Source organism: Oncorhynchus masou, chromosome 9 (assembly GCF_036934945.1).
Source record: "Oncorhynchus masou masou isolate Uvic2021 chromosome 9, UVic_Omas_1.1, whole genome shotgun sequence".
Classification (NCBI taxonomy): domain Eukaryota; kingdom Metazoa; phylum Chordata; class Actinopteri; order Salmoniformes; family Salmonidae; genus Oncorhynchus; species Oncorhynchus masou.
In genome coordinates, this window is record NC_088220.1 from 29,235,506 (window position 1) to 29,259,102 (window position 23,597).

Below are 23,597 nucleotides of genomic sequence, written 5' to 3' on the forward strand. Positions count from 1 at the left end.
TGTTAGCCATGCAAAATGCATGTGTTGAGTATCCTAGATGGATGAGGATAGGTATGAACGAATGACAAAATAACTACGACCATAGCCACAAATGCATGGGGTAACAGTGAGCTACTCAGCATGCAATAAAACGAAACACAGAATAGAATAACAATAGCCCATCGCGCAATAGTTGTCCATCTAATTCATATGCAATTTTCTCTACGTCGATATAAAATATTTAAATGTGTTATAACTCGGATATATCTGTGTATTATACTGTGTTAATATTTCATAGTTCACCCTCAAGGATCAACACTAACCCGAGATATAATCGGTGACAGCAGTCCTGCCAGATTAGCCCGTAAACAAAGAAAAGAAAAGGTCAGTCTTCTGTACGATAGTCCTAATCCGATAAAGATCTCTCTACTCATCTCCGAAACAGGGGCACGTGGACCCGCATGAGGTCCAAATCCTGCAGATAGAATATATTTTTGTTTCTATGTGAAAAATATCGCACCAGATTCTTGCAATCAGTGCAAGGTGCACGAAACATATACCCACCAGCTCCTCCAGCATCCGTCCAGACAGTTTGACAATAAAGAGGAGAATAAAATCACAAAAAAACTAACTCACCTCGTGTTCTAAAGAAAAAGACGGACCGGGGTTGTGGATCGGGAGAGTCAAATTAAGTGATTCAAGAGAGAGAGCAGACAGAATAGTTTGTCAGAATCGGTAGAATCCGTGTCCGGACGGTGTGGCGCGTGGGGGTTGAGGCTGGATGCTGTCATCGTATTGGGATTGCTCTCGACCGCTTAATCCCCGGTCCTGAGCTCAGAAATAACCCATCCCCTCCCTCCCTTCGTCTTCTCCTCCCTTTATTTTCTCAGCCTCTCCTTCACATTCAGTATTGTTCGCTCCCTCTCGGTCTGTTTTGAAGACCCTCCTCACAACGCCAGTTTGATTGAAGGCGAGGGAGATCATGATTAACATTAAAACATTCAATAAATATGATATTACTGTATTAATAGAAGTGTGTGTGTGTGGGGGGGGGGGGGGGGGTCGTCAACAAATTATAATTACAGTATATTGTAGTTTAATAAGCAATCATATAAAACCAACATAAAATCTAATATTTAAATTTTATTGACATTGTTATTCGTCTCTACATATATATTTTAAACAGACTTATACTTAGATAAATTGGAAAGTCTTGAGTTAGTAGAAATAAATGTGTATAGTTTTGCCCTTCGCCTATCGTAGAGTTTGTACCTCTACGGCCATTTCATTTACAGTAATCCTTCAAGCGTAATTTCCGGTTTAAACAGTCACATTTCCGCCATCAAACACGCCTGTACTGAGAATCAAACCAAAGAGCAAGCGTAACACAAATTTGCAGGGAAATCGCAGCCATAAAATCACAACCAGCGCAGGGGTTGGGTGTAAAACCTTCACAGACCACGGCGAGATGTTCAAACTCGAGGGGTTAGGGCCGAAAATGGACCCAGAGGCGATGAAGAAAAAGATGCGACAGGACGTCATCTCGTCCGTGCGCAATTTCCTAATCTATATTGCCATTCTCAGAGCCAGTAAGTATCGGCCTTCACATTCCTCTCGGTTTGCACATTATCTCACAATATATTGTGTAATGCATGTGTCACCCAACTGGTCAGTGCTCTGACCAGAGAATGTACACAGAATCAATGACATCACCAGACATGACCCTCCACAGATCATCCAGCAGGTAGTGACCCCAAAAATTGGTTCCCCTCTTTTGAAAGGGAGCCAACTGCATGAAAATTAATGGCCATTCATTTAGATAGCATCCCCGAAGTCTTCAATAGCACTTTTGACTGTAAACAGTGTCTCAATCAAAAGTTAACATTTATGTATAATTTACTCCACAGCTCCATATATTTTGAAGAAGTTGGACAGCATTTGAGACCATCTACCTCTACAGTATTCCCACACTCCATTTACTGCATCAAGCACAATGGACATAACGATGACAGGGGAACAAAGGGACGAGTGACGAGCTAAACACCATCATATGGATCCTATATGGAATACTTATTTATAGGCTTCAATGAAGACAGTGCGTTGTGTCCCACATAGCACTTGAACACTAAGTAGTTGTCAGTTAAAGTTTTCAAGATGTCCTCTGTTTTTGTTTGCAGTTAGTGCTCAGTAACAGAAAAACATCTGATTGCATTTTGGTTTTGAGTGATACTGTACCTCCATTTGCAATGGTCCCTATCAATAAATGAGAGTGTTGTAATTGAACGTTTGAATTTTGTTGGTCATGCGGATCACCTGCAATAAAGGGAAGACATGTTTAAATATTGATTGGATGTTCATATCATCAGGTATACCTAAATGTCTCCAGAAAAAGCAATGTCCAAACTGGCAAAAAAAACTTTAAGAACTATAATTTATGGGTTTTGATTTGAAGATATTCAGTGGATCCTAAGGTATACACTATTCTGCAAAAGGGTGGTAGAGGGCATTATGTCAAATTTGCTACACACAGATTATTACTTGCCCCCTGGACTCCACATCATAAAGATACACAGTATATATACTGAACACAAATATAAACACAACATGTAAAGAAGTGTTGGTCCCATTTTCCATGAGCTGAAATAAAAGATCTCAGATATTTTCCATACACACAAAAAGCTTATTTCTCACATTTTGTGCGCAAATTTGTTTACATCCCTGTAGGGAGAGAATTTCTCCTTTGCCAAGGCAATCCATCCATCTGAAAGGTGTGGTATATCAAGAAGCTGATTAAACAGCATGATCATTACACAGGTGCACCTTGTGCTGGGGACAATAAAAGGCCACTCTAAAATGTGCAGTTTTGTCACACAACACAATGCCACAGATGTCTCAAGTTTTGAGGGAGTGCAATTGGCATGCTGACTGCAGGAATGTCCAACCGAGCTGTTGCCAGAGAATTGAATGTTAATTGTTCTACCATAAGCCACCTCCAATGTCCTTTTATTGAATTTGGCAGTACATCCAACTGGCCTCACTTCCACAGACCACGTGTAACCACGCCAGCCCAGGAACTTCACATCCAGCTTCTTCACCTGTGGGATTGTCTGAGGAGGGAGAGGGAGGCGGTGCTGAGGAGTATTTCTGCCTGTAATAAAGCCCTTTTGTGAGGAAAAACTCCTTCTGATTGGCTGGGCCTGGCTCCCAAGTGGGTGGGCATGGCTGCACCCATGCCCAGTCATGTGAAATGCATAAATTAGGGCCTAATTTATTTATTTAAATGGACTGATGTCCTTCTATGAAGTGTATCTTAGTAAAATCTTTGAAATTGTTGCATGTTTATATTTTTGTTCAGTATATTGCGGAGGTAAAGCAGTCATCCATTACCTGAATATCCCACAATGGGGGCGCTCTTGTCCTGTTTTTGAGGAGTACATCAGCATTCTGATCATAAAGTTGACGATTTCAAATGTTTTTTTTTTCTTTATTCAGATAATGTGGCATAATATTGTCTGATATATATATAATAGTTGACGGATGGGATGCATATACGAATGAAGAGTGTGGTTATATATTTTACCTCTTTGGGATGTCATTCGAAAACATAATGTTAACTTTCACTGATATGCGGATGACACACAGTTGTACATTTCGATGAAACATGGTGAAGCCCCAAAATTGCCCTCGCTAGAAGCATGTGTTTCAGACATTAGGAAGTGGATGGCTACTTTTAAACTCGGACAAAACAGAGATGCTTGTTCTAGGTCCCAAGAAACAAAGAGATCTTCTGTTGAATCTGACAATTAATCTTAATGGTTGTATAGTCGTCTCAAATAAAACTGTGAAGGACCTCGGGGTTACTCTGGACCCTGATCTCTCGTTTGAAGAACATATCAAGACTGTTTCAAGGACAGCTTTTTTCCATCTACGTAACATTGCAAAAATCAGAAACTTTCTGTCCAAAAAGGATGCAGAAAAACTCATCCATGCTTTTGTCACTTCTTGGTTAGACTACTGCAATGCTCTACTTTCCGGCTACCCGGATAAAGCACTAAATAAACTTCAGTTAGTGCTAAATACGGCTCCTGACTAGAACCAAAAAATTTGATCATATTACTCCAGTGCTAGCCTCCCTACACTGGCTTCCTGTCAAGGCAAGGGCTGATTTCAAGGTTTTACTGCTAACCTACAAAGCATTACATGGGCTTGCTCCTACCTATCTCTCTGATTTGGTCCTGCCGTACATACCTACACGTACGCTACGGTCACAAGACACAGGCCTCCTAATTGTCCCTAGAATTTCTAAGCAAACAGCTGGAGGCAGGGCTTTCTCCTATAGAGCTCCATTTTTATGGAATGGTTTGCCTACCCATGTGAGAGACGCAAACTCGGTCTCAGCCTTTAAGTCTCTACTGAAGACTCATCTCTTCCGTGGGTCATATGATTGAGTGTAGTCTGGCCCAGGAGTGTGAAGGTGAACGGAAAGGCTCTGGAGCAACGAACCGCCCTTGCTGTCTCTGCCTGGCCGGTTCCCCTCTTTCCACTGGGATTCTCTGCCTCTAACCCTATTACAGGGGCTGAGTCACTGGCTTACTAGGGCTCTTTCATACCGTCCCTAGGAGGGGTGCGTCACTTGAGTGGGTTGAGTGACTGATGTGATCTTCCTGTCTGGTTTGACGCCCCCCCCCTTGGGTTATGCCGTGGCGGAAATCTTTGTGGGCTATACTCGGCTTTGTCTCAGGATGGTAAGTTGGTGGTTGAAGATATCCCTCTAGTGGTGTGGGGGCTGTGCTTTGGCAAAGTGGGTGGGGTTATATCCTTCCTGTTTGGCCCTGTCTGGGGGTGTCATCGGATGGGGCCACAGTGTCTCCTGACCCCTCCTGTCTCAGCCTCCAGTATTTATGCTGCAGTAGTTTATGTGTCGGGGGCTAGGGCCAGTTTGTTATATCTGGAGTACTTCTCCTGTCCTATCCGGTGTCCTGTGTGAATTTAAGTATGCTCTCTCTAATTCTCTTTCTCTCTTTCTTTCTCTCAGAGGATCTGAGCCCTAGGACCATGCCTCAGGACTACCTGACATGATGACTCCTTGCTGTCCCCAGTCCACCCGGACATGCTGCTGCTCCAGTTTCAACTGTTCTGCCTGTGATTATTATTATTTGACCATGCTGGTCATTTATGAACATTTGAACATCTTGGCCATGTTCTGTTATAATCTCCACCCGGCACAGCCAGAAGAGGGCTGGCCACCCCACATAGCCTGGTTCCTCTCTAGGTTTCTTCCTAGGTTTTGGCCTTTCTAGGGAGTTTTTCCAAGCCACCGTGCTTCTACACCTGCAGTGCTTGCTGTTTGTGGTTTTAGGCTGGGTTTCTGTACAGCACTTTGAGATATCAGCTGATGTACGAAGGGCTATATAAATAAATTTGATTTGTTAGGGTTAAAATTAGTGTTATGTTTTAAGGGTAACTCTCAACCTCAATTTCAGCCTTTTCCCAATCCCTTAAAAAAAAGCATTAAAATGAGAAATTGTGGGTTACTCATAAATATTAATTTTGGGGGTGGGTAAACGTAGTTGTACCTGATCCCAACACTTTCTCACTAAGGTTTACCATAAATCCACCGCCACGCTCTGATAATAAAATGATGTGCATAATGAGCAAATACGGCTCTGGACAGTTAGTTAGGTTAGTTTACAGTGGTAAGGTGCCGAGTTTCTGACATCTATTGCCACTTGCGGGGTGCAAATTCGAACCCCCCACGGGTTGTTAAACAAATCTCACATTTTTTGCGGTATTGTGATTGGAAGAAAAGTGCAATCATCACCTTGAAAATAAAGATTAGGTGCTCAATTCGGTCCGCATTGCAGTGTTTACACATGAGCTCTTTTTCCAATGGTCAAATGAACTCACAGATTAGTCTTTGAGTTCTGTATAAAAACCTACAACTGCTACCAGGGCGACTCCTCTCACAGGTATGCTTTCACTTTTCAGAATTAGAAGTGTGTAGGCACAGAATTAATTTTGTAAATAAAGGAGAGAAAATAATCATATGTATCCCATGTGGGACTAGAATTCACAACCATTGGACTATGAGCCAGCTGTTTTAGAGGACTGCGCCACCAATCAGTCATAAATGGTGGAAAAAATACGAGTTCAAATCACCATTATTGTCATCTATTGTTGCGATGGATGGAGCTACGAATGCGTAATCCTCATAGCCAACGTGTTTTTTTCTTCGTAAAAACATAGAGGTGTATGAAACACTAAGCAAAAACGTTGAATTTGGTCATATGAGGAAATGTGCCTTAACGGCCTTTAATGTGTAGTCTAGTCAAGGAAGCATCATGCGAAATACAGTATATTAGCACGTTCCTTTACCAAGACCATGGCCAAGTAAGGCGCACTGTCACCTGCTTTCAGTGGTTGACTTGGCCTGAAATAGGTGCTGGTACTCATTTTGGTTGCGGTACTGTTTACATTTAGGTGCAGTAGAAAAAGCCACAGCAGTAGAACATGTACGGTGCTGGTACTCAGCTCTGGTGAGCTCCTGGCAAAGTCAAGCACTGCCTGCTTTTATAGTAAACCTTAATGTGGTACCATGCAGCTCACAGATACCCTGCAGATATAGAAGGGTATGTATTTCATACCGAACCCCTGCCTTGAGATGACCTGTACGTCACGATTTCAATTGTAGAGTTGAACCACGAGGGGCAAAAACAGCTCGATTTACTACTAAAAGACCAAAATATATCACTTTTGCAACGAACTGTCAAAATGAAGACCATAATTTACCTGTTTCACTATATCTAAGCCTTAAACATATGTTTTTTGATTATTAAAAAAATTTTACATTTGAAGAAGACACATATTGAAAAGGGCGGGGTTTATGACTTTGTGGCTGTGGTAACTAGTGACGACCGATGAGAGCCCGCGTTTTTCCGTGTTTTTGTTAAGATTAGATGTTTGGGCCCGCCTCCTCCCAGTTTACATCTTCTGCAGGCTAAAGACTATTTTCAGATAAAGTGAGCCACATGTTGTAGTTTTTTTGCGTTGGTCGCTTTGTTACAATTTGAGAAGCTCGCTAGTTAGTGAATGTAGCTAACTGGGCCATTTTCATTCATTCAGCGAATGATACAAAGGAGGGCTGTACTGAACGAGCGTGAGCCAGCTCCTCTGGTCTATATTTCAGGCACGAGCATGGGGACACTGCAAGATGATATTCCGGTTTTATTCCGTTTTTCATACTAGTAACTGATATTTGCAAGGACAAATGTGATCTACAGTGTCAGACCTTTATACCAGTTAAATTAGTCCATAGACATTACATTTGCATTATAGTTTTTAGTTACTAGCATTGAGTCTATTGTATGGAAACTGGCCTGGGTGTAGTGCATTGAATGATTATAATTATTTTTTTGTCAGCTTGATCACTCAGTTTGACTATTCCTCATGTTCATCCTCAGGCAAAGATGGACTTCCCAGGTCACTTCGAGAACATCTTCCAGCAGCTGAACCACCAGCGTGTGAGTGGTCAGCTCTGTGACTGTGTGATCGTAGTGGGGGGCCAACACTTCAGGGCCCACCGCTCTGTCCTGGCAGCCTGCAGTACACACTTCAGGGCCCTTCTGAATGCAGTGGAGGGGGATGGTGGAGGAGCCAGTGTGATGGAGCTGGATCTAGAGGTAGTGACTCCTGAGGCTTTCTCCGCCCTGCTGGACATGATCTACACCTCCACTCTCACTCTGGGGGTCTCCAACGTAATGGATGTGCTCCTGGCTGCCTCCCACCTGCACCTCAACACTGTGGTCAAGGCCTGCAAGCACCACCTCACCTCCCGCAGCTTCCCCACATCGCCCCCGCGTGGTTGGAGTTCGCCAGTGCAGCAGCAGCGGTTCAGCCATGCAGTGGACCAGCAGCACCTGAGGCAGTCTCCATCCCAGGCAGCAGCCATGGCCGGGGTCAACTCCAGGCAGCAAAGATCTGTCCTACTCCAGCAGCTGGGGCTCAGCCTGGTCACATCGGCCCTGGAAGGTAGCCTCGACGTTGGCGAGACTGAGTTGGATACTAGCCAGGCAGGAGGCAGGGACGGAGGGGTTGGAGCGGATGGAAGCATGGAGCAACTGGCAGCTTTCTCTGGTCGGCGTCACCACAAACGCAAGAGCTCTTCTCCCCAAATGTTTCAGGAGGAGAGGCTGAACAGCAAGCAGAGTGGGTGCAGGCTGTCTGAGGGGAATCATGGGGAGGGCTGCCCAAGGGTCTCCAGGAGTAATGGGGGTGATGAGATTCACTCCTCTGACTCCCTGAAGACAGACGAGTGCCTCTGCCTGGAGAGGGGAAGTGCAGAGAAGCAGGAGGAGAATTATGAAGGGACTTTACAAGAAGAGGTACAACTGCCTAGCCAATCAGATAGTAATGTGGGAGGGACACGGGATGATGGGGGAGAGGATCACACAGAGGGTTCTCAGGTGGATGGAGGGATTGTGTTTAAAGTGAAAGTGGGAGAAGATGAAGCAGAGGAGGATCATAAGATGGATGTAGTTGTGAAGAGTGAGCAGGTGAACTCTTATCCAGACACACCAGGTGTGTCCAATTATCCTCCATTCCCATCCGAGGACACTGGTGATCATCAGGATGAGCCAGTTAATGATGAGAAAGACATACTCAGCCCGAAGGGAAATGACCCAAGCTCATCCAACCCCCAATCTAGCTCCAATCCTCAGACAGACACACACCCACTCCAAGACAACACGGATGGAGGAGATGGGTTGTCTGATAATGAGGGCCTAGACAGAAACCAAGACCTGGGCCTTTCCTGCATTCTCAACCCCAGGAGTCAGCTTAAGGCATTAGGAGAGGACAGTCTCATTAACACCACCATCAGTGAGGCTCAGGCAGAAAGCAATGAGGCTGTTAGGTCACTTCAAAACTCAGAGGCAACAAACGCCTCCCCTTCCTCCCTTATGTTCCCAATAACCTCTGTCCCCTTCCAGCAGCTCCTCAGTAGCGAGGGGCACAGTTTCAGTGATGGATTCATCCTTCAGTCCACCCAGACTCAGGATGTTCTGGGGGGCTTCTTGAGGGGCATCAGGCCAGATGTAGGCACCTTGGGCAGCCTCAGTTTGAGCACATCCCTCTCCCGATCATCCAGGGCTGAGATGACTGGAGTTGGGGGTAGCTTAGGGCTGCCAGTTTACCGTCGCATCGCTCCAAAAGTGAACCCCAACTCTGAGGGCCAGATAGATGGACAACCCCAGGATCCTTCCTCCTCCGGTCCAGCAGGGGGGGATACTGCTCCTCTCCCTGCCCTGACCAGAGCATCAGAGGACGTCCTTTCAAAGTGTAAGAAGGCCATGATGGAGCACAACGTCCTGGTAGTGGAGGGGGCAAGGAAATACGCCTGCCGGATCTGCTGTAAGACCTTCCTAAACCTGACTGACTGTAAGAAACACATCAGAGTCCACACAGGAGAAAAGCCCTACGCCTGCCTCAAGTGTGGCAAACGCTTCAGTCAGTCGTCCCATTTGTACAAACACTCCAAGACCACCTGTCTACGCTGGCAGAGCAGCCACCTGCCTGCCACGCTGCTCTGAGAGACCGGGAAATCAGGTGGAAACACTGTGAAAAACAGCCGGTGCTACCAGTCAGAAAGCTCATTGACATTTTCCATTTCAAAATGTTCTTCCATATCAGGGTTATGTTTACCTGGTCATTGTTATAAATATTGTTGAAGTAGACACTTTAATATTGATGTGAAAACAAGTGTTGACTGTGTGATTTTTGGAAAGCACGCGCAGAATATACTGTAGTTTGTCTAGACGACGACTACATGAAATGTGATGGTATCATCATAGAACAGAGAGAATGGAACTCTTGAAAATAATCTTTACACTACTTCTCAGTAGGATCACTATTGAACAGCGATACAAATTAAACTACATTGGAACCAAACTGATCCCTGATTATCTTTTAAATGATCTATTCTAACTTTGTTCATTTACGCATGGATCTAGAATTCTTCTTATGGGGGAAGTATGTTTACACATTGACGTACTGTACAACATTTCTACATTATTCAACAAAGCCAGAATGACAGACCATGATAGAGGGAGGGAGTGATCAGCTGGTTTGAAACAAACAATGATTACAGGCGAGGTGTTTTACCATAGATTCATTAGAGATAGTGTTTCTTAGAATTATGCACAAATAGACAATGGCGATCCATATCTCAATATGTTAACACAAAACTGTCATGAGAACAATAGAAAACATTACAACTACTGTTTTACACAATTCGATCAAGTGTTTCATAAGAACAAGAAGGCCAGTAATGAATTGTGTGCAGAGACATTGTAGTGCTTTTCTATGACCTTAAAAGGAAGTCATGGCTGACCCTTAGGAGTACTGTTAAGTGTACTGAGGCATGTTCTCAAAACGCTAATACTATACACTTCCTCTTTCAAGTAACATTTTAGAAGTTAGTTATTTCTTGTAAAACAGTAAGAGCAAGAGGCAGAAGTTTACCTTCATGTTGGGAGAGCATGTTAAAGGAAACATTCACCCATTTTGAATGTTATACAGTTTTTGTGCATCTATTTGCCATTCAAGCAGGCATAAATACAGCTGAAAGGACAAATTTTACGTCATACCGGCTGTATTTCTATGACACTAAAGACGTCATACCGGCTGTATTTCTATGACACTAAAGACGTCATACCGGCTGTATTTCTATGATGCAGCACATGGCACACTGGCTGTATTTCTGCATGTTTGAACGGCGAATAGCTCAGATACACATGAAAATCCCCAGGAATCGATAGAACATCGCTCAGAGATGCACAAAAATTATATAACATTCAAAATGGGTGAATCTTTCCTTTAATAGAACAGCAATAATCTTAACACAGATTCCTTCCTGGTCACTTACGGCTTTTACCTTCCCTGGTAATGACTACTGATTGGTTGATTAAAAAAATCATTCTAACAGGAGGACCGAGGCAGAATTGAGAAGTTGTAGAGCAGCACTAGAATTTGAGTTCGCTGGGCATGTCTGTGCCCTGTAGGCCTGCCAGCAGATTGTTTGCGGACAGCTCTGCCATGATGCCACGTGTGGAGTAGGTAGCACTTCCAATGTGGGGCAAGACCACTGCAGGTGGACAGAGGAGAGAAAAGTATTAGCAGGGATATGATCGGATTGCACAATATACACTGAACAAAAATATAAACACAACATGTAAAGTGTTGGTCCCATGTTTCATGAGCAGAAATAAAAATGTCCCAGAAAAGTTCGATAAACAAGAGAAATAAACTTTTTGTGTGTATATGCCTGTTAATGAGGATTTCTCCTTTGCAAAGATAATCCATCTACCTGAAAGGTGTGGCATATCAAGATGCTGATTAAACAGCATGATCATTACACAGGTGCACCTTGTGCTGGGGACAATAAAAGGCCACTAAAATATGCAGTTTTGTCACACAACACACTGCCACAGATGTCTCAAGTTTTGAGGGAGTGTGCAATTGGCATGCTGACTGCAGGAATGTCCAACCGAGCGGTTGCCAGATAATTGAATGTGAATTTTTCTACCATAAGCCGCCTCCAACGTTGTTTTAGAGAATTTGGCAGTACGTCCAACTGGCCTCACAACCGCAGACCACATGCATGGCTTCGTGTGGGCGAGCGGTTTGCTGATGTCAACGTTGTGTGGTGGCGGTGGGGTTATGGTATGGGGAGGTATAAGCTACGGACAACGAACACAATTGCATTTTATCAAAGGCAATTTGAATGCACAAAAATACCATGACTAGATCGTGAGGCCCATTTTTTAAGGGTATCTGTGACCAACAGATGCATATCTGTATTCCCAGTCATGTGAAAATCCATAGATTAGGGCCTAATGAATTATTTCAATTGACTGAGTTCATTATATAAAACTGTAACTCAGTAAAATATTTGAAATTGTTACATGTTGCATTTATATTTTGTTCAGTATAAATCATCTCTGGGGAAAAGCAACTGGTTCATTTTAATGAGCAGGCGTAAAAAAAAGAGTATTCTTGATTCCCCTGGAAAGACCACAACAATGATTAGAGATGAATCATGGACAATAAAACAGAGTAAACAGGCTTCCATCCCTGTGTCTCCATATACTCACCACAGTTTTTGAGGGTGAGGAGGGGGTGGTCGGTGGGGAGTGGTTCTGGGGTTGTGACGTCCAGCCCAGCACAAGCTATCTGACCACTGGACAGAGCCTGGTACAGATCCTCCTGATTCACCACTGCACCCCTATAACACACACACACACACACACACTCTATTTTTATAACTTTGAATGACTGTAACAGTGCTCATTTCCAAACGCAGTCAGTGTGGTTTGATTTGCACTGCTCTACGTGTTTAATGGAGTACCTGCTGGTGTTGATGAAGACAGCGGAGTTCTTCATCTTGCTGAAGAAGTCCTTGTTACACAGGCCTTGGGTCTCTGGTGTGAGGGCGCAGGACACCACGACAAAATCACTCTCAGACACCAGCGTGTCCAAGGGCACTGCAACAGAGAGGAGGGGAGGAGAGAGGGTGAAGAAACCGCCAAATAAACACCTCATCTGATTCTCACCCTCTCTCTTCTACTTCCCTGTTTTCCCAAGCCCCTCCAACCCCGCTCACCGTATTCTCCATCCACCTCAGCAGCATAGGATCTGGCAGTTCTTCCAGAGTACAGGAGCCTCTTCACTCCAAACGGTTTCAGCCTCCTGGCAATGGCCATACCTGAGCAAAAACAGCATTGACTCCAGACAATCAATCAGTTAGTAGGACATTTTGTCCAGCCCTTTCAGCTACAGTATGGATTATATGGACCACAGGCCTAAAAGGCAGGAGTCCCTGAATCCTGTATCAATCAATCACTGTCACTACCTATGCGTCCCAGTCCAATGACACCGACAGTGCTGCCTGACAGACCATAACCACACAACCACAGAGGTTTCCAGGTGCTCCAGCCTCCACTGAGAGAGAAAGAGAAAGCGAGAGAGTTAAAAAGTAGGAAATGAGGACACACATTCTGTTTTGCTCATATTAATTGTAGATAGAAATTTGGTTCAGCAACACATCCCTAAAGTGTCAATGTACAACATGTCAAGAGTGATCATCTGAAACTGAAGTCTTATGTAGTAAATGCATCTGTGTTTTTATTGATCACTGACTTCTTAACCTCCACCACGCCCTCTGGTAGCCGCCGAGCTGTAGCCAGGAGCAGGGCGACGGTCAGCTCCGCTGTGGCATCAGTCAGGACGTCTGGAGTGTAGCCCACACGCACCCCTCTGCACAGAACATGGAAAAGATGGTACAATGAGAGTTTCTGACTTGTGAGGAAGGTATTTGTTCGTACAATCATTGCTTGAATTGGGCCGGAGCCGCCTGGAGCGCCGTACTGGCACCTCAAATTTTTCCGGGAACTGCTTGCCGGCTCCTCTATAAAACAAAGTGACCTATCAGCGGGCCCAGATTCACACACAAAAGATTGATCAAAGTGGAGTGAAGGCGGGGTGAATGCTCGATCTGCGTTGAATAGCAATTGAGAGTGGGGATCCATATCCTGATTCTGCTTTGTTCAAGTTTATTTTCCGCTAGTCTGTGAATCCGGTGTATGCGTGGCAGTAGACTGTTCCAGTTTGAGAATGTGCCAGCCTGAATGAGCAGGATGCGATGTTCCAAGTTGTCAAATTAGCTTCCTTAAGGTCATGAACATCCTGGAAAAGTAATTACATATTTTTTTTTTACCCCTTTTCGTGGTATCCAATTGTTTTAGTAGCTACTATCTTGTCTCATCGCTACAACTCCTGTACGGGCTCGGGAGAGACGAAGGTTGAAAGTCATGCATCCTCCGATACACAACCCAACCAAGCCACGCTGCTTCTTAACACAGCGCCATCCAACCCGTAAGCCAGCCGCACCAATGTGTCGGAGGAAACACCATGTACCTGGGCAACCTTGGTTAGCGAGCACTGCGCCCAGCCCGCCACAGGAGTCGCTGGTGCGCGATGAAACAAGGATTTCCCTACTGGCCAAACCCTCCCTAACCCGGGCGACACTAGGCCAATTGTGCGTCGCCCCACATACCTCCCGGTCGCGGCCGGTTACGACAGAGCCTGGGCGCGAACCCAGAGTCTCTGATGGCGCAGCTGGCGCTGCAGTACAGCGCCCTTAAAACACTGCACCACCCGGGAGGCAGGTAATTTAATTTTAATATTGTGATTTCCTTTTCAAATATTTTATCAAATCACTTAAAAATCGACATATCAGCCATGATCAGAATTAGGCATAGCCTTCAGCGCATCTCCCTGTGTGTGCTGTGCATTATCTGCATGTGTGCCAGTGTGAGTGGGCCATTTCCCCGAGGAGAGCGAGACAGTTCAGCAGCAAGTAACCTATAAAATAATGATAGACTAACTATATAGCCAATTCAAAACATAATTAGCCATACTAGAAGATATCTCGCTAGTTAACTATATGCCCAGGAATTAAAGTCGTTGACTCATTGTTGCCTTTTCACTGGCACTGTTGAGAAATAAATCTGACACCATAATTTGAAAGCTGTGATTCCCCTCTATTATTATGTAAATACGAAAATGCAAAAAATATTTGAAGAATAGACTAATTGACAAATAACTTTGATGCTGTGCATAGATCTCCCCTGAAACATGAATATTATAGATAAACATGTCTTAGTGAGCTACTTTGCTTTGAAGTAGCCTACCTTATCCGTTTTATCCCTGATTCACGGAATGAATGAGGGAATAATTTAATAAAAACATTTAAAAAGTATTTGGTTGTAATGTTGCAATATTTTATATCGAGGGTGGCCAACATCTACTGGGTGTGAAGGTTTTTGTTCCGAGCCCTGCTCTAAATTGTAGCCTAAACATCAGCTGCTCAACAGGAACTTGATTAGGAGACTTTGGTGCGTTTCAGGGCAGGATCAAAAACCTGCACACCCTGTAGCTCTCCAGACGGAGGGTTGACCACGTGCATTTTATACAGTAGCCTAACAGTGCAGTTATTCTACTCTGTACGGGGTTAAGTGCCTTGATGAAGGGCACAACGGCCGGAGATACAGTGTCAAGAAAATGTATGTGAACCATTTGGAATTACCTGGATTTCTGCATACATTTTTACATAGATGAAGATCAGATCTAATTCTAAGTCACAACAATAGACAAACAGTGTGCTGCTAAACAAATTGTATTTTTCTTGTCTATATTGAATGCAATATTTAAACATTCACAGTGTAAATTGGAAAAAGTATGTGAACCCCTAGGCTCATGACTTCTCCAAAAGCTAATTGGAGTCATTAGTCAGCTTACCTGGAGTACAATCATTGACACAAGGTTGGAGATGTTGGTTAGAGCTGCCCCGCCCTATAAAAAAAGGCCCTAAAAAAGGCCCTATAAAAAATGATTTTGCTATTCACAAGAAGCATTGCCTGATGTGAACCATGCCTCAAACAAAAGAGATCTCAGAAGACCTAAGATTAAGAATTGTTGATTTGTAATAAGCTGGAAAGGTTTACAAAAGTATCTCTAAAGGCCTTGATGTTCATCAGTCCACGGTAAGACAAATAGTCTATAAATGGAAAAAGTTCAGCACTGTTGCTACTCTCCCTAGGAGTGGCCGTCCTGCAAAGATGACTGCAAGAGCACAGCGCAGAATGCTCAATGAGGATCCTAGAGTGTCAGCTAAAGACTTACAGAAATCTCTGGTAGATGCTAACATCTTTGTTGACGAGTCTACGATGCATAAAACACTAAACAAGAATGGTGTTCATGGGAGGACACCATGGAAGAAGGACACCGCTGTCTTAAAAAAACATTGCTGCACGTCTGAAGTTTGCAAAAGAGCACCTGGATGTTCCACAGTGCTACTGGCAAAATATTCTGTGGACACATGTAACTAAGGTTGTGGTGTTTGGAAGGAACACACAACACTATGCATGGAGGAAAAAAAAGGCACAGCACACCAACATCAAAACCTCATCCCGACTGTAAAGTATGGTGGAGGGAGCATCATGGTTTGGGGCTGCTTTGCTGCCTCAGGGCCTGGACAGCTTGCTATCGTCGACAAAAAAACTAATTCCCAAGTTTATCAAGACATTTTGCAGGAGAATGTTAGGCTATCTGTCCGCCAATTGAATCTCAACAGAATTTAGGTAATGCAACAGGACAACAACCCATTTGACAGACGTAAAATCAACAGAATGGCTTGAACAGAAGAAAATACGTCTTCTGGAGTGGCCCAGTCAGTCCTGACATCAACCCGATTGAGATGCTGTGGCATGACCTCAAGAGAGCGGTTCACACCTGACATCCCAAGAATATTGCTGAACTGAAACAGTTTTGTAAAGAGGAATGGTGCAAAATTCCTCCTGGCTGTTGTGCAGGTCTGATCAGCAACTACAGAAAACGTTTGTTTGAGGTTATTGCTGCTAAAGGAGGGTTAAATCCAAAGGTTCACATACTTTTCCCATCCTACACTGTGAATCTTTACACGGTGTGATCAATAAAGAGATTAAAAATTATAATTGTTTGTGTGTTATTAGTTTAAGCACACTGTGTTTGTCTTTTGTTGTGACCGAGATGGAGATCAGAAAATGTTATGACAAATTTATGCAGAAATCCAGGTAATTCTAATACTCACATACTTTTTCTTCCCATTATAGTAGGCCTACATGGGATCAGAGACCTTTAATTATGCTGACTTTTTCATGTAGGCGACAGGGCCGCAACCAATTATTGGTCATGGAAATTTGGTTAAAAGTCATGGGAAAGTAATGAAATTCCATCTGTCAAAATGTGTACGAACCCTTCCACCGGGCACAGCCAGAAGAGGACTGGCCACCCCTCAGAGCCTGGTTCCCTTCCTAGGTTCCTGCCTTTCTCAGGAGTTTTTCCTAGCCACCATGCTTCTACATCTGCATTGCTTGCTGTTTAGTGTTTTAGGGTGGGTTTCTGTGCAGCACTTTGTGACATCTGCTGATGTAAAAATGGCTTTATAAATACATTTGATTAACAGATCTCTGTAGCATAATATCATTTGAGAGTTTCTGTGAACATAGTCTAATGGACTGACTTAGAAAAAGACAGCTCCTGCACCTCTTTCCTCCCAAGTCAAGCATTGCGTACAAGCTAGTTGGTAGTTAGTCTTACCGTTTCTTGATCTCATCCATGGCCATGTGGTCAAATCCGACAGACAAGGTACTTATAACCTTCAAGTTTGGACCTGAACACAAATCGATAGCTACGTGTTAGGAGAAGACAGAATGGGAACTATCATACAACACATTTACAGTATAATACATACCTAACAGCCTCAAATTACAGATTCAATTCACTTACTTATGTAGGCATATGTATGCTGCAATTCAACTTTTAGCTGCAAATGTGTACAATTCAAAATAAACCTTAAATATACAGTACCAGTCAAAAGTTTGACACACCTACTCATTCAAGGGTTTTTCTTTATTTTTTAAAACTATTTTCTACATTGTAGAATAGTGAAGACATCAAAACTATGAAAAAACACATGGAATTATGTAGTAACCAAAAATGTGTTACACAAATCCAAATATATTTTATACTTGAGATTCTTCAAAGTAGCCACCCTTTGCCTTGATGACAGCTTTGGACCCTCTTGGTATTCTCTCAACCAGCTTCACCTGAAATGTTTTTCCAACAATCTTGAAGGAATTCCCACATATGCTGAGCACATGTTGGCTGCTTTTCCTCAACTCTGTGGTCCAACTCATCCCAAACCATCTCAATTGAGTTGAGGTCGGGTGATTGTGTAGGCCAGGTCAACTGATGCAGCACTCCATCACTCTCCTTCAACAGCCTGGTGGTGTTGGGTCATTGTCCTGTTGAAAAACAAATGATAGTCCCATCAGTGTCACCGGCAAAGCACCTCCACACCATCACACCTCCTCCTCCATTCTTCATGGTGGGAACCACACATGCAGAGATCATCCGTTCACCTACTCTGCATCTCAAAGACAATGGCGGTTGGAACCAAAAATCTCAAATTTGGACCAAAAGACAGATTTCCACCGGTCTGATGTCCATTGCTCGTGTTTCTTGGCCCAAGCAAGTCTCTTCTTATTATTGGTGTCCTTTAGTAGTGGTTTCTTTGCAGCAATTTGACCATGAAGGCCTGATTCACACAGTCTCCTCTGAACAGTTGATGTTGATATGTGTCTGTTACCTGAACGCTGTGAAGCATTTACTTGGGCTGCAATCTGAGGCGCAGTTAACTCTAATGAACTTCTCCTCTGCAGCAGAGGTAACTCTGGGTCTTCCTTTCCTGTGACGATTCTCATGAGAAGCAGTTTCATCATAGCGCTTGATGGTTTTAGCGACTGCACTTTCTAAGTTCTTGACATTGTCCGCATAGACTGGCCTTCACGTCTTAAAGTAATGATGGACTGTCGCTTGTCTTTGCTTATTTGAGCTGTTCTTGCCATAATATGGACTTGATCTTTTACCAAATAGGGCTATCTTCTGTATACCACCCCTACATTTGTCACAACACAACCGATTGGCTCAAACGCATTAAGAAGGAAAGAAATAACACAAATTAACAAGGCACACCTGTTAATTGAAATGCATTCCAGGTGACTACCTCAAATCAAATTTTATTAGTCACATCCGCCAAATACAACCGGTGTAGACCTGACAGTGAAATAATTACTTACTAGTCCCTAACCAACAATGCAGTTAAAAAAAATATCGATAAGAATAAAAAATAAAAGTAACAAGTAATTAAAGAGCAGCAGTAAAATAACAATAGCGAGACTATACACAGGGGGGTACCGGTCCCGAGTCAATGTGCGGGGGCACCGGTTAGTTGAGGTAATATGTACATGTAGGTCGAGTTATTAAAGTGACTATGCAAAGATAACCTCTTCAGAGGTTCACTGCTATGCGGATGACACACAGCTGTATATTTCAATGAAACATGGTGAAGCCCCAAAATTGCCCTCGCTAGAAGCCTGTGTTTCAGACATAAGGAATTAGCTGCAAACTTTCTACTTTTAAACTCGGACAAAACAGGGATGCTTGTTCTAGGTCCCAAGAAACAAAGAGATCTTCTGTTGAATCTGACAATTAATCTTAATGGTTGTACAGTTGTCTCAAATAAAACTGTGAAGGACCTCGGCGTTACTCTGGACCCTGATCTCTCTTTTGAAGAACATATCAAGACGGTTTCAAGGACAGCTGTTTTCCATCTACGTAACATTGCAAAAATCAGAAACTTTCTGTCCGACAATTACACAGAAAAATTATTCCATGCTTTTGTTACTTCTAGGTTAGACTACTGCAATGCTCTACTTTCCGGCTATCCGGATAAAGCACTAAATAAACTTCAGTTAGTGCTATATACGGCTGCTAGAATCCTGACTAGAACCAAAAAATGTGATCATACTACATTAAGGCAAGGGCTGATTTCAAGGTTTTATTGAGAACCTAAAAAGCATTACATGGGCTTGCTCCTACCTATCTTTCCGATTTGGTCCTGCCGTACATACCTACACGTACACTACAGTCACAAGACGCAGGCCTCCTAATTGTCCCTAGAATTTCTAAGCAAACAGCTGGAGGCAGGGCTTTCTCCTATAGAGCTCCATTTTTATGGAATGGTCTGCCTACCCATGTGAGAGATGCAGACTCGGTCTCAACCTTTAAGTCTTTACTGAAGACTCATCTCTTCAGTGGCTCATATGATTGAGTGTAGTCTGGCCCAGGAGCGTGAAGGTGAACGGAAAGGCTCTGGAGCAACGAACCGCCCTTGCTGTCTCTGCCTAGCCGGTTCCCCTCTCTCCACTGGGATTCTCTGCCTCTAACCCTATTACAGGGGCTGCGTCACTGGCTTACTGGTGCTCTTTCATGTCGTCCCTAGCAGGGGTGCGTCACTTGAGTGGGTTGAGTCACTGACGTGATCTTCCTGTCTGGGTTGGCGTCCCCCTTGGGTTGTGACGTGGCAGAGATCTTTGTGGGCTACACTCGGCCTTGTCTCAGGATGGTAAGTTGGTGGTTGAAGATATCCCTCTAGTGGTGTGGGGGCTGTGCTTTGGCAAAGTGGGTGGGGTTATATCCTTCCTGTTTGGCCCTGTCTGGGAGTATCATCGGATGGGACCACAGTGTCTCCTGACCCCTCCTGTCTCAGCCTCCAGTATTTATGCTGCAGTAGTTTGTGTCGGGGGCTAGGGTCAGTTTGTTATATCTGGAGTACTTCTCCTGTCTTATCCAGTGTCCTGTGTGAATTTAAGTATGCTCTCTCTAATTCTCTCTTTCTTTCTCTCTCTCGGAGGACCTGAGCCCTAGAACCATGCCTCAGGACTACCTGGCATGATGACTCCTTGCTGTCCCCAGTCCACCTGGCCGTGCTGCTGCTCCAGTTTCAACTGTTCTGCCTGCTGCTATGGAATCCTGACCTGTTCACCGGACGTGCTACCGGTCCCAGACCTGACATTTACTTCTGAGGTGCTGACTTGCTGCACCCTCGACAACTACTGTGATTATTATTTGACCATGCCGGTTATTTATGAGCATTTGAACATCTTGGCCATGTTCTGTTATAATCTCCACCCGGCACAGCCAGAAGAGGACTGGCCACCCTCATAGCCTGGTTCCGCTCTAGGTTTCTTCCTAGGTTTTGTCCTTTCTAGGGAGTTTTTCCTAGCCATCGTGCTTCTACACCTGCATTGCTTGCTGTTTGGGGTTTTAGGCTGGGTTTCTGTACAGCACTTTGAGATATCAGCTGATGTAAGAAGGGCTGTATAAATAAATGTGATTTGAGACTAGGGGGGAGTATTTGGTTTTGGATGAAAAACGTACCCAAATGAAACTGCCTATTTCACAGGCCCAGACGCTAGAATATGCATATAATTGGCAGATTAGGATAGAAAACGCTCTAAAGTTTCCATAACTGTCAAAATATTGTCTGTGAGTATAACAAAACTGATATTGCAGGGGAAAACCTGAGGAAAATCCAACCAGGAAATGCAGTTATTTTGAAACCTCTCTTTTCCACTGCAAGCCTGTCCTCCATTTAAAGGGATATCAACCAGATTCCTTTCCCTATAGCTTCCACAAGGTGTGAACAGTCTTTAGACATAGTTTCAGGCTTTTATTCTGAAAAATTAGCGAGACTGATCACATCGCGTCAGTGGATAGCAAACCTGTGTGTCCCCAGTGTTTTGCAGGCGCGAGCAGATTGGAGCAGACCTTTTCTCTCTCTCTCCTATTGAAAAGTCTACCGCCCAGTTGAAATATTATTGATTATTTATTGTAAAAACAACCTGTGGATTGATTATAAAAAACATTTGACATGTTTCTACGAACTTTACAGATACTATTTGGAATTTTCATCTGCCCGTCGTGACCTGCACGAGCCTATCGATTACTCAACAAAACGCGCCAACCAAATGGAGGTTTTCGGATATAAAAATCATCTTTATCGAACAAAACTAACATTTATTGTGTAACTGGGAGTCTCGTGAGTGCAAACATCCGAAGATCATCAAAGGTAAGCGATTCATTTTATTGCTTTTCTGACTTTCGTGACCAATCTACTTTGCTGCTAGCGGTTTGTAATGTTGTCTGCTGAGAGAGCTGTCCTAACATAAACGCTTTGTTTGCTTTCGCTGTAAAGCTTTTTTGAAATCTGACACGCCAGGTGGATTAACAACAAGCTACGCTGTGTTTTGCTACGTAAATATTTTTTGTAATTTAATTTGGAGCTCTGCAATTCAGCGGATGTTGACGGAAATGATCCCGCTAAAGGGATTGGTGCGCCAAGAGGATAACAACAGAGAGTAGCAGCTGTATAAAAGAGGGGGAGGGAGGAGGTGGGGCAATACAAATAGTCTGGGTAGCCATTTAATTAGATGTTCAGGAGTCACGGGGATCTGGGCCTGTTCCCGAGGAAGCAGTATATAATTCACGTTAGACTCGTTAAGAGGAAAAAAGGATTCTGCCAGTCCGTGGTGAGTAATCGCAGTCCTGATGATCAGAAGTTATTTTCGGTCATAAGAGACAGTAGCAGCAACATTATGTACAAAATAAGTTAAAAAATAAGTTACAAACAACGTAAATAAAGTTCATGAAGCTGGTTGAGAGAATGTCAAGAGTGTGCAAAGCTGTCATCAAGGCAAAGGGTGGCTACTTTGAAGAATCTCAAATATATTTGGATTTGTTTAACTTTTGGTTACTACATGATTCCATGTGTTATTTCATAGTTGATGTCTTCACTATTATTCTACAATGTAGAAAATAGTAAAAAATAAAGAAAAACCCTTAAATGAGTAGGTGTGTCCAAACTTTTGACTGGTACTGTATTGGAAAATACTGAGAAGTGCCGTTTGAGTTAATCTGGTCCAGATTATGTCCAGTGTACCTGCTGCGTCCAGAACCTCTGTGTCGATCTTGTCCGACAGGAGGCACAGCAGCCCATGGGCCCCCTCCACGCCCTTCAGAAGCTCCGCCCTCGGAACAGGCTCATCAGAGTCCCACAGTGACACTTTACATCTGTTTCCATGGAAACAGGAGATGACCAGATTCAAATGAGAGACCAAGACAATTTACAACATTTACTTCATTTTACAGTACTCTCCACATATTCTGCATTGTCTGTCTGTGTGCTTTTTTTCCCAAGGTCTGTTTTCCCCCATACCTTCCCCTACCTTTAATCTTTATTATACCTCATTACCTAAACCAAATGTTACATAGACGTTTGTAAGTGTTACAAAAACGCCTTTAGAGAACCCGCTATAATGTGACCTGGAATAAAGGTCATAAACAACTCCAATGAACTTTCACTTTTAAAACAAGGTTAGAACAGTTTTACAACATTACCCTCCACTTCCTGTGTGTCCAATGCATTTATACAGCAAGAAGTAGACTAGCACTAGAATTGAGTAACACAATTAGAACACTACTGGCATGTCATGCATTATAGATTAAAAGTGCCAGCGCATGAGCTACTCATTAGGCTAGCTACCAAACTGATCATAGCAAACTATAAAGTGAAACCTGCATACACTCCAGCCTGTGACAGAATCTTCATTCCCTCCTGTGGGATGCGTCTAGTTATGAAAACCTTCATGATCTCTGTGCGTCCTCCGATTGACGGAAAAAGTCAGAAGAACTGCTTGAAATAACGACCCGACTCCTATAACAGATGAAGCTAAATTTGCGGATTGTTTAGTGTTCACGATGACATTTCAACGTGTGCAAACGCTGTTGAACCAGGAAGTGTGTTGGGGTCAGACAGCATTGCACATGCGTAGTACTGCAATCGATTCTAGACGGAGATGCTTCGCTACATTGTTGATTTTTGTTTTTGCATAATGTCAGGACGATATTCCTTGTTGTTGACCTATCTATCCTTTCACTGCCTTCACGTATTTCTGGACATCCTTCGTCAAATGGATGAATAAATAGATAATCATAATAAAAATGATCAATATGGAATAAATAAAAGTGAGTTGGAATTTACATTTTTTTTATTTGTTTAATTTAAGAAGGAAAGTCAGTTAATAACAAGTTCTTAATTACATTTATGGCCTACTGGGGAT

At 43.4% G+C, this 23,597-nt stretch overlaps 4 protein-coding genes across 5 annotated transcripts in view; 2 read left to right on the forward strand and 2 right to left on the reverse strand.

Annotated features, from left to right (window-relative positions):
- Positions 1 to 798, reverse strand: part of LOC135544985 (uncharacterized) — a 56,145-nt gene extending 55,347 nt beyond the window's left edge. Inside the window, 1 exon segment of the mRNA XM_064972663.1 lies at positions 616 to 798. The gene's annotated coding sequence lies outside the window, so the exon portion shown is untranslated.
- A 494-nt stretch (positions 799 to 1,292) lies between these two features.
- Positions 1,293 to 2,325, forward strand: LOC135545189 (mitochondrial import receptor subunit TOM5 homolog). Its single transcript, XM_064972820.1, has 2 exons — positions 1,293 to 1,568; positions 1,887 to 2,325. Exons 1-2 carry the CDS (start codon positions 1,448 to 1,450, stop codon positions 1,919 to 1,921), a joined length of 156 nt encoding a protein of 51 aa, XP_064828892.1. The 5' UTR covers positions 1,293 to 1,447; the 3' UTR covers positions 1,922 to 2,325.
- Positions 2,326 to 6,906: 4,581 nt separating this feature from the next.
- LOC135545793 (zinc finger and BTB domain-containing protein 5-like) lies at positions 6,907 to 9,928 on the forward strand. Of its 2 annotated transcripts, none has more exons than XM_064973677.1 (2): positions 6,907 to 7,200; positions 7,440 to 9,928. In XM_064973677.1, exons 1-2 carry the CDS (start codon positions 7,105 to 7,107, stop codon positions 9,564 to 9,566), a joined length of 2,223 nt encoding a protein of 740 aa, XP_064829749.1. In that variant the 5' UTR covers positions 6,907 to 7,104; the 3' UTR covers positions 9,567 to 9,928. The 2 variants fall into 2 exon arrangements, with proteins under 2 accessions (XP_064829749.1, XP_064829750.1); XM_064973678.1 differs by having other exon boundaries at positions 6,944 to 6,998.
- Positions 9,929 to 10,129: 201 nt separating this feature from the next.
- LOC135545794 (glyoxylate reductase/hydroxypyruvate reductase-like) lies at positions 10,130 to 23,293 on the reverse strand. The gene is made up of 9 exons (XM_064973680.1): positions 23,061 to 23,293; positions 22,418 to 22,548; positions 17,173 to 17,245; positions 13,174 to 13,290; positions 12,887 to 12,975; positions 12,638 to 12,739; positions 12,383 to 12,518; positions 12,129 to 12,259; positions 10,130 to 11,119 (listed from the first exon to the last, which is right to left on the reverse strand). The coding sequence occupies exons 1-9, from the start codon at positions 23,123 to 23,125 to the stop codon at positions 10,998 to 11,000; spliced, it is 966 nt and encodes a 321-aa protein (XP_064829752.1). The 5' UTR covers positions 23,126 to 23,293; the 3' UTR covers positions 10,130 to 10,997.
- Between the last annotated feature and the right edge of the window lie 304 nt (positions 23,294 to 23,597).